This window comes from Eumetopias jubatus, unplaced genomic scaffold, assembly GCF_037043125.1.
Source record: "Eumetopias jubatus isolate StellerSeaLion01/CBP00866 unplaced genomic scaffold, mEumJub1_p1.0 scaffold_7, whole genome shotgun sequence".
NCBI lineage: Eukaryota > Metazoa > Chordata > Mammalia > Carnivora > Otariidae > Eumetopias > Eumetopias jubatus.
This window is the reverse complement of record NW_028274813.1, coordinates 15,658,446-15,679,004: the sequence shown is the minus strand read 5'-3', so window position 1 is coordinate 15,679,004 and position 20,559 is coordinate 15,658,446. Positions and strand designations below refer to the sequence as shown.

The window sequence follows — 20,559 nt, the reverse complement described above, 5'->3', positions numbered from 1 at the left end:
AAATGTCTATGCTACCCAGAGCAATCTATACCTTCAATGCCATCCCGATCAAAATTCCAATGACATTTTTCAAAGTGCTGGAACAAACAATCCTAAAATTTGTATGGAATCATAAAAGACCCCGAATCACCAAGGAAATGTTGAAAAAGAAAAACAAAGCTGGGGGCATCATGTTGCCTGATTTCAAGCTATATTACAAAGCTGTGATCACCAAGACAGCATGGTACTGACACAAAAACAGACACATAGACCAATGGAACAGAATAGAGAACCCAGATATGGACCCTCAACTCTATGGTCAAACAATCTCTGACAAAGCAGGAAAAAACATGCAATGGAGAAAAGACAGTCTCTTCAATAAATGGTGCTGGGAAAATTGGACAGCCACATGCAGAAGAATGAAACTCGACCATTCTCTAACACCACTCACAAAGATAAACTCAAAGTGGATGAAAGACCTCAATGTGAGACAGTAATCCATCAAAATCCTAGAGGAGAACATAGGCAGTAACCTCTTTGACATCACCCACAGCAACTTCTTCTCCAAAAGCTAGTGAACCAAAGCAGAAATGAACTTTTGGGACTTCATCAAGATAAAAAGCTTCTGCACAGCAAAGGAAACAGTCAACAAAACAAAGAGGCAACCCACAGAATGGGAGAAGATATTTGCAAATGACACTACAGATAAAGGGCTGGTATCCAAGATCTAGAAAGAACTTCTCAAACTCAACACCCAAAAAACAAATAATCAAGTCAAAAAGTGGGCAGAAGATCTGAAAAGACACTTCTCTGAAGAAGACATACAAATGGCTAACAGACACATGAAAAAATGTTCATCATCATTAGCCATCAGGGAAATTCAAATCAAAACCACATTGAGATACCACCACCTTACACCAGTTAGAATGGCAAAAATGGACAGGGAAAGAAACAACAAATGTTAGAGAAGTTGTGGAGAAAGGGGAACCCTCTTACGCTGTTGGTGGGAATGCAAGTTGGTACAGCCACTTTGGAAAACAGTGTGGAGGTTCCTCAAAAAGTTAAAAATAGAGCTACCCTATGACCCAGCAATTGCACTCCTGGGTATTTACCCCAAAGACATAGATGTAGTGAAAAGAAGGGCCACATGCACCCCAATGTTCATAGCAGCAATGTCCACTACAGTCAAACTGTGGAAAGAGCCGAGATGCCCTTCAACAGATGAATGGATAAAGAAGATGTGGTCCATATATACAATGGAATATTACTCAGCCATGAGAAAGGATGAATACCCAACTTTTACATCAACATGGATGGGACTGGTCAAGCAGAGAAAGTCAATTATCATATGGTTTCACTTATTTGTGGAACATGAGGAATAGCAGGGAGGACATTAGGAGAAGGAAGGGAAAAATGAAGGGGGAGAAATTGGAGGGGGAGACAAACCATGAGAGACTATGGACTCCGAGAAACAAACAGAGTTTTAGAAGGGAGGGTGGAGGGGGGATGGGTTAGCCCGGTGATGGGTATTAAGTAAGGCACGTACTGCATGGAGCACTGGGTGTTATACAAAAACAATGGATCGTGGAACATCACATCAAAAACCAATGATGTATTGTATGGTGACTAACATAACAGAATAAAATTTAAAAATAAAAAAAAAATCCTAAACTTTGTTTAGAGAAAAAAAAAATGTTCCTCACCTTGAGAAAGGTGAAGTTCTTCTTAAACAAAACATAAAAACAATAAAAAAAGTGAAATATTTGACAGAACCAAAATTTAAAACTTCTATTCATGAAACATACCATAAGCAAAATTAAAATACACATGACAGGATGGAAGAAAGTATCTGTGACATACGTAACAGACAACGGGTCACTACTCAAAATATGTAATAAATTCATATGAATCCATCAGAAAAAGAAAACACAATAAGAAAATGAGGAAAGAATATGAACGGGTAACTTCAGAGAAGAGAGAAAAATACAAATAACCAATAAACATAAGGGGTGCCAGCTCCCTCATTATCAAGGAAATATAAATCATATCAATTAGTTTGAAAAACAATCCTTAAAAATAGGTAGCATCAAGGGACGCCTGGGTGGCTCAGTCGTTAAGCGTCTGCCTTCGGCTCAGGTCATGATCCCAGGGTCCTGCGATCAAGCCCCGCATCGGGCTCCCTGCTCGGCGGGAAGCCTGCTTCTCCCTCTACCACTCCCCCTGCTTGTGTTCCCTCTCTCGCTGTGTCTCTCTCTGCCAAATAAATAAATAAAATCTTTTTTAAAAAAATAGGTAGTATCAAATATTATTATAACTGCTATAAAATGGATACAGCTTGGCTAGCAATAGGGCAGGATCTGTCAAAATTCAAAATGCTATTCCATTTCTAATTATCTGCCTAATCAAATACCAGCACATGTGTGCCCCAAGAGGCACGTAAAAGACCCTCCCCTCCACCTGCAAGTAAAGCCAGCCCAGACCACCTCTGTTTGCCATGAAAGGGAAGAACTGGGAACAAAGCTGGGCCCATCGAGTGTGGCCGAGTTAAATACACAACGCTGCACCCAAACCAGACGCTCAAAACATATTGTTACCGCCTGAAAAATGTGTATTGTCATTTTGGGTGGTTGGGTAAGACAGAACAATTCAAAAAAGTTATCTGATTTCCATATTTAATTGCTATTCTAACCTAAACCAACTTAGGAAGAACCCTATTGCCAGAGAGCAGCAGTGCATTACACAGAAGTTTCTACACAGCATCCTTTGGATGCATGTCCATCAATAACTCATGATCGCCCAGTGATTTTGACAAATATTTTTAGATGCCATGATCCTACAATTAATCTGGTATCTTCTTTGACAAAAGTATTCAGGGAAACCAACTTCTAAAAAATTGTACTTACCGCTGACAGTTACTCTCGCCACCAAAAATAAATTTATAGGCTCCAATTTATAATCTTGGTTCAGCCAACTTGGAAAAAAATCACTCAATTATTGACTACCAATTACCCCTGAGTTTAAAAAACAGAACCAAAATTTTAAAAAACCGCGGAGTGATAAAGTCAACAGCTGGTGGTTCTCACGCGGGTTTACCCTGACACACAGTATCACCCTGGGGTCTGCTGGTTTGCTGGTATCCTGGCAGATTCTCTACCTGTTTCCATTACTGTATTTATCACACTTTTCCCCTCTCATCTGATAACAGAAAATGCCAGAAAGGCACAAGAATATTTTACCTCCAGGCATTCCGATCAGCAATACTTACCTTAATAATTAATCTGAGTGTATACCAAGTTTTTGCTGTAACGTCAACATGTCCTAAAGCATATATGATCCATCCAGCTGCAACACAAAAAGATTATCCTAACGTGGTATATTTTTAAAATTGAAATTACAGAATCACATAGCTCAGTCGAGGTTCTCAGGCAGCATTTGTATGTAGTAAAGTAAGCCTTAATAAAGATCTGCGTTAAAGAATAATAATAATAATAATAAAATAAAGATCTGCATTTCCAGATCTACCACTGACTCAAAACAAAACATTCTTCATTCAAGCATGCATTCCACAAGCATGTATTGGGATCCTACTCTGAGTCATATATTATATGTGAGCTCACAGGAGAACCAGTGACATAAACTTACAAACCAACCACAGTATAATGTGTTAACTTCTACGGTTCAGGCAGCTTTATACTCGAGCAGACTGGGTATAAAGAACAAGGAGTGGTGGTCAAAGGCACCGTAAGATTTCCAGGGGGCGTAACTGGTTACATGGGAATAGCATGAACTGAGAATGAGAGAAAACAGTGAGTTAATCCGGGGACAGATTATATTTGAATGCCTGAAAGAAACCAGAACAAGATGTTGAGTGGGCAGTTTAAAACACAAGAACAGTGGGGGCTAAAGACCTGGATGTAAATTGCTGGTTCCAGTTCTGCTACTAACTCATTTTGAGACTTTGGGCAAATCAATTAACCTCTCAATTAACCTCTCCTTTGGGAAAATCAACTGGACTGGACCATTACTGAGGAACATTCTAGATGGGTCATGCTATGATTTTGCAATCTTACTCTGGTGGTGTCCTTATAGCCCACTCTTTCTTCATCACTTGTGGAGCCCTTTCCACCTTAGGAAGAGGCAAAGAGTAGCAAACTATAGGGGATAAGGTTTTTTACAAACGCAGGGGGAAGTCAAGAGACGAGGAATCAGGAAGGCGCAGCACCAATACGGTCTGTTTCAACACAGCGAGGTGTACTAACATCAAAGTGAATTAGAATTCTACCAGACATATTCTAAGCACCTATCCTGAACAAAATACTGTTCTACGTAAGACAAGAGCTGTTTAAGATGAATGGAAAAAAGTCAAGCTGCTTTCAAGTTATTAACTAAATTGGGAAACAGGATATTTCCATTTAAAGCAGACCAATCCTTCTCTGTGTATTTCCATAAGCACACTAGCACACTCTTGTAGTCTTGCTTTTTATTTATGGGGTTTCCTGGCCATTCTCTCCCTATACATCCACCTCACCCCAGTCTATGCAAATCCTACCCTGACAGCCTAGCTCAGCTCTACCTGAAAAAACTCTGCACCATTTCCTTTAACCAGCTACCTCTCTAATTAACTCTCCAATTTTGAATCATTTGGTATTTGCTTACATGTGTTGACTCTCTTCCCAGTTAGACGTACAAGCCCCCTGAGGTAAAGCTCTCTCATTACACAGTAAGTGACAAGCTCACCGTGGCATATTTCATAGCGAGTCATGTGCTACAGAAGAAGTCACTTACCTAGATCACCTGTAACTCTGTAGGTTCCATTTGCAAAAATCCAGAAGAAAACTCCTCTGGCGCCTCTAATCAAGATACCACCTTTGTTTACTCTTCCGGCAATGAACACGCCTCCCTTCTCAGGAGTCTCTATGTAAACATCACACGTTACAGTCAGATTGGACCTGCAGAACGAAACTGTTAGTTAGTGCTCTTAATTGTACTGCTCTGGATGCCGCACAAACGTGTCACTTCACAGCCACACGCTTCCAGACTTCTAACTGAGGTGAGTATGTGATTTGCTAAGTCTGTGCTTGTAGCAGGGATGGGCTTCGAGAATCTTCACTGATGAAAAAAATATATATATCTTCATTGATGAGAGTTTTAAGTTTTATGTGGCTGAAGTTAAGTCATTTCATTGCCTCTTTTAATGTTACTGGAAAATAATATTTATTGTTTTTAAGTCTCAACACGTTTCCTGTCTCTCTATAATAAAACAACTTCTCATCCTAAGAATATAATGTTAAAAGAAGGCTTTTTTTTTTCCCTAGGAATACATAAAAGATCCATTCAATTCAGAACAAAGAAAGTTTATTAAATTTCCATCAGCTAAGAGAAGCAGTGTAGGCAAAGCTAGGGGCCCCTAGGAGAACATAAGCTACTTTGGGGCTAATTTTTATCTTTAACCCTACCAAGACTTAAAAACTCCAGAAGAAAAAAAAAAAAAAAACTCCAGAAGAAAGATCCCAAATTATTTCTCTGCAAACACAGAGTCAACTCTATATTGACTCTACAGCAGGGGTTTTCAAATTTGAACAGCACTGAAATCACCTGGAGGGCTTATTAAATTCAGTCTGTTGGCCCCACCCCACAGTGTCTGATTCAGTAGGTTTGGAATGGGGCTCTTGAATCTGCCTGTCTAACAAATTCCCGGGTGATGCTGGTGCCCCTGGTCCAGGAATCCTACTCTGAGAGCCATTTTCCCCTATGGAGCATCTCTGTCCATACAGGGACAGTAAAACCCTGCCTGTCATTACTGATCGACAGGGGTACATCAAAGGAGGGGGAAAATTCAGCCAACCAGGAACTACTAGAACTTTAATAGTGAGCTCTGCTCCAGGCTTCTCTTATAAATGCTACTAGATGCCTTCTGCAATGATACAACCATCCCCAAACCTACATGACCTCTGAAAATAATATACCTCCTACTCAAACTCTAACTGCAAACAGGAAAGAAAGCCTGCACAAAGCCAAGTAATAAAGTGAGCAATTTACCTAAAATATCACTAAGACTGTCAAGAAATATATTTTGGAAATGGGGGGAAAATAGACCTAGAATGATGTGGCTTTTATATTTCTCAGTTTCTTATCAGTGAATTTTGCACAATAAGATTTTACTTTGTAAAGAAAAATATATATATAAAAAAAGAAGGAAAAAAAAAAAAGCTAAAACAGACATGCAACAATCCAGAAAACCCACAGTGAATCATCTTATCAAAGCTGGGCTACTTTACAGGAAAATCAGATGCAAAGTTAACTAAAGCCCAATCTGTCTTGTACCTCCTCCCAAGTAGAGGGAGCTTTTCTCTCTGTAGACTGTCCCCAGCAGGAAACCATGAGGGATCGACATTGCTCCATACATCCCCTCCCTCTGTTCTGGTTCATCGGAAGTGTAAAAACTGTCAGCACCAGAAACTTACTCTATTTAGAGTCAGAGTGGGAGATCTAACCTCTTTTTTTCACATCACTTTCCAGAATAAAGATTCCCACATCAGAACTTGCAGGCGATTTCACAGACAGTGAATGAAACAATAAAAGTGTGGTCTCATCTTCCAGAGCCATAATCTCTTGGTAGTGCCGAGGACGCAAAAACTGGCCAGTACGTTAAGCAAATTTAACCAAAAGGATGCAGAGTTTGGATGTGTGCACTGAAAGGTAATTCTGTGATTTTGTGATTGTCCTCAGGTCCCAACCAAAGCTTACTAACAAGATGGGAGTCTTGAGTAGCTTTGGGAAAGTCTACCCTCTATAGTCCAATTACTGTGCTGGTACTTAACTAAATCTACGGACGATCGAGGAAGTCCCCCTGCAAACACATCCTAAGAACTGATGACAGTATGTGCACACTGAGAGCCGACTTTAAAATAGTGCTACTGGTAAACCACCCTCATCCTCCCTCTCCTCCTCCTAGGAAGGAGACAATGATTAAACTGTGAGGTGATAGTCCAAAGAATATGGGCTACGGCACCAGACAGTCCTGGCCTCTCGCCCTAGTTCTAGAACTTACAAGTATGGGATCTTGGGTAAATCTTACCCGGAAGCCTTGGTTTCCCCACCCATAAGGTGAGGAGGATGATAACTCTGCCATTGGTGGTTACGGGAGGCTCATACCCGTGTGTAGTATGACCGGGTTTTCACTCCCTCCTTTCCCTACAGTAAGGGGGGATTGCAGCCAGAAAACAGAAATGAGCATGGCACATGTGGGGATCTCTGAACAGATGTGGCTACCTCGAATCCAGGAGGAAATGTTGGGAAAGAACATATAATAAATAGAAAGAGCCCAAATTTGAAAGGGTCTTGGAAGTCAGGCACAGGCATGTAGATCTGATTGGGTTGCTGGTGAGAGTCACTGCATATTCCTGAGCAGCGGGTTGCACAATGAAAGCAGGGCTAAGAAGGATGAAAACAGTCCCTTCTTGAAGGGCATCGCTTCTCTTTCCTCATTCTTTCTCATTCAAACCATGGCACTCTTTCCCTCTTTCTCCGCTTCCCCCTCCCGCTCCCTTACCCACTGCAGCAGTAAAGATGATCATTACTACTTAAATAATGCAAAATCTTCAAAGTTATAAAGTCGTTTGGTTACTCTTTGAATGGTGCTCTATCCCCTCTCTCTACTACAATTAAAGAGTCTCTCAATTTTTCTAGAGTCCTAGCCAGAAATAAGAGTTTGGGTTCAGGGAGAGCCACTCTTCTGTAGTATTCACGAGCAAGGAGGATAACAGTTGTTGCAGAAAGTTAAAGGTTTTCTATGGTGGCTGGCTTCCAAACTGATAACCAAAATAATGAGGCCCGTCCCTTAGACAAGTAAACCCAGCCACCTGTCTCATAATAAAACCACAGGTAGCAAATGAAAAAATCACACATCCCACTGGCACGATCAGAAAATCCAGGTAAAGTGTCTACTACAGAGATGTGGGATAAATGGCATTTTTGCTGTATAAAAAGACAAGCCAGCAAAGTTATCCTAAATTAGGCAAGCATTCTTCATTGTACCCCAATAAATCTCCATGGTGCTGTACAGGTTCCAGAAACCAGGTAACTGAAAATTTCTCAAGACTTACAGCAGAGCTTGGAACTAGAATTTGGGATTTCTAATAGGGAGAAAGGCAATAGAGAAGGGATAAAGACTTTGTGCAGCATTCCACAGATAAATAAGTCAAGACTCTTTTCAGATTTATCTTCCCTGTCCGGTTCAATTTCCAAGTAATAGATATGGCTGCTTGGTGACTTGGCATTAACAGTTACTATCACTAAACATGGAATGCTTGAGTTTTGTTTCACAGAATTATACTAGTTAAAAGAAAAAATAGAAAAGAAACACCTAAAACAGGTATAATAAGTCAGTACATTAGAATCCCACAACTGACTTAATAGGGAAGGGGAAGTTTTGGTTTGGTCATTACGTTTTAAGTGTAGAATAAATACAAATTGTCTCTTTAACAAATGCCTGAAGAAAAAGAATTGAATTCACTCATCAAGTAAAAGCTGATTTGCTTTTCACTATTGCCATCTACCGTCACCTAGTAAATAGATTTTCTACGAAGGCTAAAACAGTGTAAGTCTAGAATGGATCCAGCAGGTGGCAACAGCAGATCAATAAATCAACTCTCCAGCAACACCAAAAACAACACACAAATCACAAAGCCTGTTTATAAATAAATATTAAGTTATAACTGGATCCAAAAGTCCTCAATTTCTATATTAAAAGCAATGTGTTCCTGCAACAATCACTATTAAATGGGGCAAATCTGAGGGAAGGACACTGAGGCGGCATAACCACGTGCTGGCTTGTGGCCATGATATTCAACAATTACCACACACCCATTAGGTTCTTGTACAAGGAAGGCCACTGAAAAGTCTTCACTTCAGAACGTACCTGACAATATTACAAGGTTATTTCAGCTAGATCTACATTAAGGACACCAATTTTATATACCATTTGTAATCTCCTATAATACTGATGGTGTTGTATGCATCAGCAGCCCAAGTAATGGGCCGCTGATTGAGAACTTGGCGTAGTGTGAAGCGATGCTCTCCAGGGTCTTCAATGTTCGTAAAGTATTCAAAGACGCCAGTCTGATCAGCAAAATTCGGAGCTTCACTAAAAAATGGGTAATCTGTTCAGAACACAATTAAATTCTCTGGTTAGTATAAAATCCTCCTCTCTGATATTTTACGGCATATTTTGAAACACTTTTGAAAAGTCCTAAATAAGTAAATGATACTTATAACAAGCAGAAGTTTAGGAGTTAGGTTAAAAAAGAGATTGATTTTTGTATCATCATTATTATTCAATACCAACATGATCAGTTTGACAGACAGACTTTACATATTTAATCCATGCAACTGCATAAGAGGAAAGATCATGAATTTTAGAGAAAGGCAAACCCAAGGTTTAAATTCTAGTTCAGTCTGTCTTCCTGGCCAAGTTGTTTAACTACCCTGAGTCTCAAGTACCCTCCTTTCTAAGTGGGCATGAGGACAAGAGAATTAAATAAAAGAATGCATGTAAAGTGTGTACATAAACCAGCACCTAGCCAGGGCTCAATAAGAGATAGTTCTGTTATTTCTAGTATAGGCCAAACGAGGTTCTACATCCCTGGTCACAGTCATCAGCTGACAGAAGATTAGAAAAGGCTCACTATATCAACTACAGAATTTACAAATTACAAATTTTCTTCTATTTCTAAAATGAAGTTGGGCCTAAGCTATCTATCAATCTTTTTTTTTTAGTTTTACTAAACTAAATTACAGTCTTAGAATGACAAAGGCTATAGAAGAGCAATTTTAGTCATAGTCTTACACCTAATTTCACCCATTCATGCTTTTCTAAGTGTTTTCATATTCATCATTTGAGAAATTAAGAACCACATAAAGGAGGGCTACGGCCTGACTTAGAGTTTTTAGTTTATTCTGTAGTCAGTGAAGCATTGTATTTTAGATTTGAAGGTTTAGAATTGCCTTTCAGTTTTCAGGTCATAGAATGAGTAATTCTGGTATTGGGGGAACTTCCCTCTTGTTAACTAGGCCATGTCCCACACAGACTCCTTTACTGAAGACAAGAGGAATTACCTTTGCCAACACAGAAGTGAGCAACAGATTGCAAAGCCATTCCTGGTGGCATAATTCATGGATTCATCTAAGAGGCCACTTTAGAGAATTGCAAGAAAACAAAGCACAGAGCCCCCCCTGAGGGTCCCTGTTGTCTGTGTTATGCAAATAACTGAGAGGACTCCAGTACACAGTCCAAAGGGCCTTGTACTGCAATTAACCAAGATATCCCTTCTGGGGAAAGGGAGCGGAGACCCTGCAACTGTGAGGGTGACCGGGAGGGGGTAGCAGGAGTCTCCAACCAGCCATGCTGGAAAGAGCAGCCCTGCAGACAGGAGGTTCAAGAGTGTTCTCAATGGCAGTCCCCCTCCCTGCTTCTCTCCTACAGCAGTGGATTTGAGGAGCAAAGAAGAGAGCCATCTGACCCTGTCTGTGAGATCCAGAAGCTATACGTCTCCTGGCCAACAAGTTCTGGCACTTACTGAGTGATCTGGGGCTATACCGACAAGGACGGTGCTTTCCAACTTTTCAAGCAGTTTTCCTACATTACCTAAAATCAAAAGCTTTTCTATGGCTTTAGGACAGATCTTCCCAGAAAACCAGGAGAGTGCAAGTATAAATTCCCGGGTACATAATGAGGTGAAGCACCCAAGGGGAGCATAACTGCCCTCAGCACGCAGTCCACTAGCCCTGCGGAAAGTGAAGGACCTTGACCTGCACACTCATGGAGGAAACCAGGAATGGCTTTCGTGAATGTGGGTAACAGGGCAGTGGCAGGGTCACAAAACTTAAGCTTCACCAAAACCAATAGCTTTCATTCCGACAATGACTTCTGTGTTTTTTCTGAAGCTGAAAAATACAGGGCTCTCAAGCTGAGAGTCTCCTTGAGGTAATACCAAAATGAGGTCTCAGTTATCACGTGGACGTTCAGAGCTACACTTTACAGGTGTTCTATCACACACCCATGTGACAGGTAGAAATCTACCCACTACTGCTGGAAATGGAAACCACACTAAGTTTTAGTAAAAACAAACAAAACTTACCAACATCAAAATCATCTTTATAAATTCGTGGGAAGGGCTGGGACTTCGGAGGCAGCGGGTAGCTGCCCTTGCCCCCGGTTGTGAGAGTGGTGAGCGTGAAGAGCTCGTCCTCCTGCAGCTCCAGGGAGAAGGTGCCACTGCTGTCAAGAAGCTGGAAAATGAAAACGCGGAGGTCAAGACCAGGTGCTTTGGCTCATCTCATCTGGGCAAAATCAAGTTCTTGAAAAATCAACTGAAAGAAAAGCCAGACTCACTTCTGCTAAAACTTCATAACCACTCATGAAGGCCACACCCAAAATCAAGGCCTTGGGGGTCTTTTTCCTTATTTAGAAGACCTTATAAAATTATACTTTGTAGATAGGATTTTAAAAGAATTTCCCTCTGTGGAGGGAAGGAGGACTAGATGACACCAAAATTTCTATTTGTCCATTTATTCTTTGCCATTACACTGTAAGCTCCTCAGAGCCTGTTTATATTCAATACACACAAATAAGAGATCTGCTTATTTACTTTTTAGGACTTTACGAAGGGAGAAAAATCCATAAAATCTCACTGATGACTCAGCTGTTAATCACAGAAAACCTTTTACTATTAAGAAAAAAAAAAGGTCCTACTTCTGACATGTTCAATATATATTTCAATTAGCAAGTTAGGTTTATGTCACATTTATGCTTTTGGCAGCTTAATCTTTTTAAGCCACTTTGCCACAAAATGAGGGGAAAAAAATACATACCTCCTAGGGCTGTTGCAAGGATTAAACAACATCCTGTTTATAAAGTGCTTTGCTCAGTGCATGACCTTCCCTACAGAAACACTCCCTATGTCACAGCTGTTCTATGCTTCATGCAGACCTCTGAAGACACTAGAACCCTTTGCATAATTAATGTAGGCATTAGATGTATGCCCATTTTAGGAAATTTGAGGTTTTTTTCTACTTTGAATTCAAGGGGCTTATACCATATCTTTGCTTTAATAATAAATTATTGGTCACATCTATGTAGCACCATATTCTGGCTCAGGTAATACCCCAAATGATATATTCCCTATGGGGAAAATTGATTTTAATGTGCTATTTCTAGCAATTTGTTGTGCAAAAAGCAGACTGCTCTTTTTTTTAGAATTTAATACAGAAATGGTGTTCAATCACTGATAGTGACTAGTGATTCACAGAACATTCATAATTTCCAGGAAAGGTAGATTTGTGTCAATTAGGTGAAGTAATGTGTTCACTTGGACCAATTCACATTCTTTGAAACGTTTCCTGAGGAACTACCATGTGCTAAGCATGATAGCAGGGACCTGGGGTAAAAACTAAAGAAGGCAGGGCCCCAATCCTCAAGGTGCCCAGTGTAGCAGGGAAAATGCTTAACTAGGTAAGCACCTATTCCTAGGTGGCTATGAGCTAGGACTGGTGGGGAAAGCTTCACAGGAAGCAGCACCTGAGCTGAATCTTGAAGAACAACAAAGACATGAGGAGAAGGCATTCTAGGAGAAGGAAGAAGCAAGTGCAAAGTCACAGAGGTGAGTAAAGTGGCATGCCATGCTCTGAAAAAGACAAGAAGTTTGGTCTGTGAGGACAGGCCACATTAGTAGAAGAACATGCATCGAGATATGAAAGCAGTCTTTTACCTCATGAGGTGGTAACGAGGGTTGTGTGCTATGCTAAGGGATGTGAATTCACAGGAAAAATCATTGAGGGACTTTGAGCAATGGATTGACAAAACTCAGATCTGCATTTTAGACACATCATTCTAGTAGCAGTGTAATGGGTGGCCAGACAGAGTCACATTAGAGGCTGGAAAAACAGGAAGTAGTTTCCAAAATCCAGGAGAGAGATAATAAGGAACTGAAATAAGCAGTAGCAGTGGGAATGGAGAATAAGGAATGTGTAAGAAAAACATGTCAGTGATAGAATGCTCTGGACTTGACCAATGGGGGGTATACAAAGATAGGGTGGGTGGGAAAGACAGTCTCAGATGAGACTCAATTTTCTGACTTCGGCAGCCAAGGGCAAGGGCAAGCCAACAAACTAAATGCTAAGAGCAAACACACCTATAAACACACACACTTCTATTATGCCTTGAGGAGGATTTCTATTTTAAAAAAACAACAACAGCTGGTGACAACTTTAGCTCTATTATACTTCAGTCATAAAATCAATTATAAAATTAAAAACTATTAATTCATTAATCAAATGTCTGTCCTCTTTTACTATTTGCAATGCTCAAAATATAGGAATTTATTTTAAAACTACCCATAGAGAATCCAGTTGTTTAAAAAGAAATCTCGTAGATGGTTTTCCAAGCTTCGTATACCACACCTGTAGCTCTGGTATTTCACTCTGAAGAGAAAACACACACAAAAAGGCATAGTTGAGTGGTTCATCATATCCTCTGAGGATTTCCAAAATTAGTACCAGCAAGAATGAACCATTGATAATGTGCACTCTATTCCTATTTGCCAAAAGACCCACCTCAAATCTTAAATAGTAACATTCTGAAAGTAGGCAGATATTGTTCAAATATTTTATTTCCTATAAATGCCACAAATTTTTGGCAAATGTTTAAAAAGATTGATTTTAGTGCCTGTGCTTCAAAAATACTCACTACTGTACCTGTGTAAAACACATTTTAGGAATTTTCTAGTATTTAGTATTAAAAAACAATTTTTATGCAATTAGTAATCAGAAAAGGCACTATAGTCAGAAATTAGTAGTAGAAATTACTAGTCAGAAAAGGCACTGTATTTTCTGTGTTCAAAACTAACAATAGGTAGAAACAGCAAGAATCTGGTGTCTTTTTATGTTGTTGGTTTTTCTGTACAGAGTACTGAAAAGATAAATGCTTGAAAGTTCCCTAGACTACATATCTGATGCTTCTTCTACCAACAAGAACACCTTTGTTACAAACTGACTTTTGTTAAGTGATCTTCAAAGCCCAGGAGAGTTTTAGCCACACGGTTTTGCCTCTTAGTGGCTTCTGTACTGTTTGACTAAGACCAGTCAGCACTTAGAAGACACCAGTGCCTGTATCCATTTATATGCAAATACTTAATAGCTCCTAATAGAAGACTTCATTTATAAACTGCTAGCCTGTGACAAAATATATAACTTCTCAAATCAAAACCAAAATAAAAGTCCCACATATTTACTTACAAAAGAACCTTTAAGAACAAAGGTAGCAAACTGATGTGACACATTGAAGTAAGGCAGAAACGGCCGTATACACTTAGAATGTTTATGGCTCTAGGAGAAAAAAAAATCATGTAAGTTATCCAAATGATATACAAGCCACCTTAGGAAAAGAAAATTAAACATTTAATGCCCCAAGACTAACAGAAATGGCACATATTAGGTGACAAATAAGAGTTTATTTCAAATTTTTAAAGACTTTTTTCCTAATATAACCTGCATTGAAAGTCTACTGTGGTTGCCTAGTCAAAGTAAAGTTCAATGGCATTTTGACTGAATTAAACTGAATTCATGACTAAACTACAGAGTCATTTTGTGGCACACAGATTAATTTTTATATTATAATTCTTTTCCAAGTAAAACACATCAAATAAAATGGAAATGCTTGTATGTTTTCACTGAAAAGGCATCTCATCTAAATATAACCTTCATATTCAACTAGTCAGTAAGTACATATAACAAACAGTTCTCACATTGACAACATCATTTTTTACTGAATAGTCACTACTATGGACTGGGATCAAAAGAATTATGAGACATAATCCCTACTTCAGGGGATTCAACGATCCCAGAGCACTTAAGCAAAAGGTTCTGGGCCAGGCTTCATGGACACTAAAAAAAATTACAATTATAGTTAGAGATTCCAATACTTCATCCTCAGTAAATGATGTACAATTAGACAGAAAATCAACAAGGATAGAGGTGATTTGCGCAATGCTACCACATAGCTTGCCTGGATTGACATCTATAGATCACCTCACCCAGCAACAGCAGATGCACATTCTTTTCAAGTGCACAAGCAACATTCACCAAGGAACACTATATTCTTAGCCATAAAAGAACTTTCAATACATTCAAAAAGATTCAAACCACACAATGTATGTCCTCTGACCACAAGATAATTAAGAGATAAATAATAGAAAAACCTCTAGAAAAATTCCAAAATATTTAGAAACTAAATAACAAGTTTCTAAATAATCCATGGCTCAAAGAAAAAATAGAAATAAAAAGGGAAATGAGAAAGAATTTTGAGTTGTATCAAAATAAAAATACAATGTACGATTTGTGGGATGCCACGAAAGCAGTATTTAGGAGCAAGTTTATAGCACTGAACACCGATTAGAGAAGAAGGATGTGAGACTTCAGCTTCCACCTGGAGAGAGGAAGACAAGAAGAGCTAATTTAAAACCAAAGTAAGCAGAACGAAAACATTAAAGATCAAAGAAGAAATCAATTAAACAAAACTCAGAAAAACGAGAGAATAATCAAGAAACCACAAGCTGATTCTTTGAGAAGATCAATAAAATTGATAAACTTCTAGCTAGACTAATCAGGAAATCAGGATAGAAAGAAAAACACAACTTGCCATTGTCAACAGTAAGAAAGGTGACATCAGTACAAATTGTATAGATATTAGCGGAATAATAGGGAATAACACCAATAACTTTATGTCCAGAAATGGAACAACTTGAATGAAACAGAAAAAATTCTTGAAAGACACAAAAACCAGGGGCACCTGGGTGGCTCAATCAGCTATGCATCTGATTCTTGATTTCAGCGCAGGTCACGATCTTAGGGTTGTGAGACTGAGCCCCATATCAGGCTCCACACTGGGTATAGCACCTGCTTGGGATTCTCCCTCTCCCTCTGTCCCATTCCCGCTGATCCCACTCTAAAAAAAAAAAAAAAAAGACACAAAAACCCAAAGTTCACTGAAGAATACATGGATAACCCAAATAGGCCTGACGGCTGGCTGTACTGGGAAATTCAGGTCGACCTTGAAGCTCTGCTCAAACATGAAGTAAAGCTACTACCAAGTTGCACACGGCCTACTTGAGCACTGACACATAGCCCATGACACAGCCCATCGGCCAAGGCCAGGAGACTTGCCAGTTCCAGACATAAGGAAACCTCTGTACAGTCATGAGCTGGCCACTAAGGTAACTAAACAGAGGCTTCAGTGGCCACATATAATAAAGCTGACAAAGTACAGAATTTGTTCAAGAAAGTCACTAAGCAAATAAATAGCAACAACAATAAAGAGTGACAACCACAAATGCTAGACAGGGGAGAAATCTGACCTCCACAGCTGCCAAAATACATTATGCAATATGTCTAGTTTTCAACAAATAATTATGAGATTTGCAAAACAAAACCACCACCACCACCAACAACAACAACAACAAAAACAGGAGAGTGGCCCATACACAGGAATAAAAGCAGTCAACAGAAACCATGTCTGAAAAAGTTCAGGCATTACTTGCCACATATTAGACTTACTAGACAAAGACATTAAATCGGGTATTTAAATATGTTCAAAAGAAACCACATCTAAAAAAACTAAAGCAGAGTTGTACTTCCAGAATGAAAATGTGAGGAGCTCCATGAAGCTGTGCCCCTCAAAACTGGTGAAAAATATTTTTAAAAAATGGAAATGACCTAGGGTACCTTGATGGCTGAGTCAGTTAGGCAACTGGATCAAGTCCCCACACTGGGTTCCATGCTCAACAAAGAGTCTGCCTGAGATTCTTTCTCTATCCCTATCCCTACCCCTCTGTTCCTCCCCCAACATCCTCTCTCTCTGTCTCAAATAAATAAATAATAAATAAATAAATAAAATTTTTTTAAAAAATGGCAATGATCCTAAGGCCATGCAACAAATAAACATTTATTCAGGAAAATGTACAAAAACTCAGTAAAAAGAGCAAGAGCTTGTGGCATTTAAACCACAATCTATCCATCCCCTGGCTTTCTTAGCCAAGCGGAAGAAACTGCACGCCAAGTAGGTGCAGCCAAGAATATAGGCTCCCTCCTCCCAACTCGCAGCTGAAGGCTACAGTAGCTTACTGGGAGAAGCAGGATTTCAGCATTTCTCACCACCCACCCCCTCAGATATTTGAGTCCAAGGCTAAGTAGCAGCAAGGGAGTGGAGGGCTCCCTTGCTCTGCCCAGCTCCCATTCATGGGTTCTCCTTGGAATACTGAGAATACTGGAGTCCTTAACCTCCACCCATCACCCTGTGTTCCTAAATCAGAGGTGTTACTAAGAGAGAAACAAGGGACCTTCGGTAAGATTAAAAGTTGATTCATCATCGGAAACAACAAAAAGTAACACATTCAAAATGCTCAAAAAAAAAAAACCCCACTGTCAATCAAGAATCCTATGTCCAGCAAAATTAGCTTTCACAAAATGAAGGCAAAATACATTTCCACATAAACAAAAACTGAAAGAATGTGTTGATACCAGACACAACTTTCATAAAATATTAAAATAAGAATTTCAAGCTGAAAGTAAATGATCACACCCAGTAATTCAAATCCACAAACAAAAAGTATAGACAAAGATAATTATGTAATTATAAAAGACAGTAAAAATGCCTATTTCTTCTTCCTTCCCATAACTGATTTTTAAAAGCAACTGCATAAAATAATATGTATATAATCATATTGTTAGGCTTATAAAATATAGAAATGTGATATAACTGCCAATAATAGCACAAAGTAGCCAGGTGAGGAAAAAACTATTAGAATAAGGAAATGTCACCAGATAATAACTCAAATCCACAGGAATAAATAAAAACAATCAAAAATGGTAAAATAAGATTAACATAAATGTTATAAATATACATTTCTCTCCTTTATTCTCTCAAATTTTTTAAAAGACTTAAAATTATATATTAAGCTGTAATTAAAACAGGTCTTGTTAGGCTTACAATAGACAGAGGTTTGATAAACACAATAACAACAAAAAGGGGTAAAGAGAATAGAGCTATATAGGAATAATGTTTCTTTTTTTTAAGATTTTATTTATTTGACAGAGAGCATAAGCAGGGAAAGTGGCAAGCAGAGGGAGAGGGGGATAGGGTAACTGAGTGATGGGCATTTTAGGAGGGCACTTGATGTAATGAGCACTGGGTGTTATATGCAACAGATAAATCACTAAATTCTACTCCTGAAACTAATAATACACTATATTTAACTAAATTGAATTTAAATAAAAAATTTTAAGAAAGAAATACCTCAAAAAATAACCTTCTTCTACCTACAATCTTCAAAGAGCGAACTAAACTCAAAGTTAACAGAAGGGAATAAAGATTAAAGTGGAAATTACCAAAATAAAGAAGAAAACAGAGATCAACAAAAGTTGTTTATTTGAAAAGATGACCAAAATTGACAAACCTTTAGGTTTTCTAAAAGAAAAAAAGGGAAGACAAACTACTAAAATCAGGAATGAAAGAGGAACATTTCTACCAACCTTACAGAAGTTAAAAGGCAATATGTAAGGGAATACTATATACAAACACACGTAAACAAATTAGGTAACATAGGTAAAAGAGACAATTCCCTGAAGAACAAACTACCAAAGCTGACTCAAAAAGTAACATAAAACCTGAATAGACCTATAAGAAGAGATTGAGTCCGTAAACCAAAACTTTCTTGCAGGAAAACTGCAAAATCAGATAGCTTCACTCATGAATTCTACCACACATAATAAAGAATAATACCACTCCTTCACAAATTATCTTTTTTTTTTTTTAAGATTTCATTTATTTATTTGACAGAGAGAGACACAGCCAGAGAGGGAACAGAAGCAGGGGGAGAGGGAGAGGGAGAAGCAGGCCTCCCGCAGAGCAAGGAGCCGGATGCAAGGGTCAATCCCAGGACCCTGGGATCATGACCTGAGCCGAAGGCAGACGCTTAATGACTGAGCCACCCAGGTGCCCCTTCACAAATTATCTTAAACAACATAAGAGGAAGGAACATTTCCCAACTCAGTTTATGAGTTTATTTTATTTATTTATTCATTTATTATTTATTTATTGAGTGAGTGAATTAAGTCAGAGAAATCTGAGAAAGACAACTATCATATGGTTTCACTCATATGTGGAATACAAGTAATAGTGCAGAGGACAATAGGGGAAGGGAGGGAAAACTGAATGGGAAGAAATCAGAGAGGGAGACAAACCATGAGAGACTCTTGACTCTGGGAAACAAACTGAGGGTTGCATAAAGGAAGGTGGGTAGGGGGATGGGGTAACTGGTAATTGGTGATGGGCACGTGATGTGATGAGCGCTGGGTGTTATATGCAACTAATGAATCATTGAACACTGTATCAAAACTAATGACGTACTATATGTTGGCTAACTGAATTTAAATAAAATAAAATAAAATATAAAAAAACAAAGGTATTACAAGAAAAGAAAACTACATACCAGTATTTCTTATGAATTTGGACACAAAATCCTCAACAAAATACTAGCAAATCAAATCCAGCAACAAACAGGAAGATTATACATGATGATGAAGTGGAATTTATCCCAGAAATTAAAGATAGTTTAGCAGACAAAATTCCATCAGTGTAATACACCATATCAATAAAATAAAAAACAAAAACCACATGATCACCTCAATAGATCCAGAAAGGATTTGATAAAATCCAATACCCTTTTATAATAAAAGCACTCCACAAACTAAGAATAGAAGTTCTTTAACCTTGTAAAAAATATTTACCAAAAAACCACAGCTAACATTACACTTAAGACTGGAAGTGTTTCCCCTAAGATCAGGTACAGGATAAGAATGTACATTCTCATGATTTCTATTCAATATTACTAAAGGACAATTAAGGAAAAAAATGAAAGGTACCTAGATTGAAAAGAAAGAAGCAAACTATCTCTATTTGCAGATGACATAATCTTGTATATAGAAAATCCTCTAAGAAGCAATTAAAAAACTATTAGAACTAAGAAATAAGTACGGAAAACTTGTGCGATACAAGATCAATATGTAAAAATCAATTGTATTTCCATACACTGGCAATGAAAAATCTGAAAATGATATTAAGAACACAATTCACTTACAGTTATACCAAAATAATACTCAGAAATAATAACTAACAAAAAGAAGTGCATGAATTATACCCTGCAAACTATAAACACCTTTAAAAGAAGTAAAAATGTAAATACATGAAAAGATATCCGTGTTCACGCACTGGAAAATTTGATATTGTTATAATGGCAATACTACCCAAATGATCTACAGATTAAATGTAATCTCTGTCAAAATCCAAACTGGCCTCATTGCAGAAATTGACAAACTGATCCTAAAATTTCTATGGAAATGCAAGGGACCCCTAAGAGCCACACAGTGTTGAAAACTAACAAAGTTGGAGGACTCATGCTTCTTAACTTCAAAACATATTATAGAGCTATAGTAATTAAGACAGCATAATGCTCCCATAAGGATAGATCT

The 20,559-nt window shown here is 38.4% G+C and overlaps 1 protein-coding gene across 4 annotated transcripts in view; it reads right to left on the bottom strand.

The window, feature by feature from the left end:
• Nucleotides 1–20,559, bottom strand: part of GALC (galactosylceramidase) — a 72,437-nt gene that overhangs the window by 8,936 nt on the left and 42,942 nt on the right. For all 4 annotated transcript variants that reach the window (XM_028097928.2, XM_028097917.2, XM_028097922.2 and 1 more), the window contains 6 exons: nucleotides 14,272–14,361; nucleotides 13,372–13,458; nucleotides 11,118–11,268; nucleotides 8,960–9,140; nucleotides 4,765–4,928; nucleotides 3,245–3,321 (listed from right to left, as the gene is read on the bottom strand). In XM_028097928.2, the coding sequence (XP_027953729.1) occupies nucleotides 3,245–3,321; nucleotides 4,765–4,928; nucleotides 8,960–9,140; nucleotides 11,118–11,268; nucleotides 13,372–13,458; nucleotides 14,272–14,361 (750 nt within the window). The remainder of the gene's footprint in view (nucleotides 1–3,244; nucleotides 3,322–4,764; nucleotides 4,929–8,959; nucleotides 9,141–11,117; nucleotides 11,269–13,371; nucleotides 13,459–14,271; nucleotides 14,362–20,559) is intronic.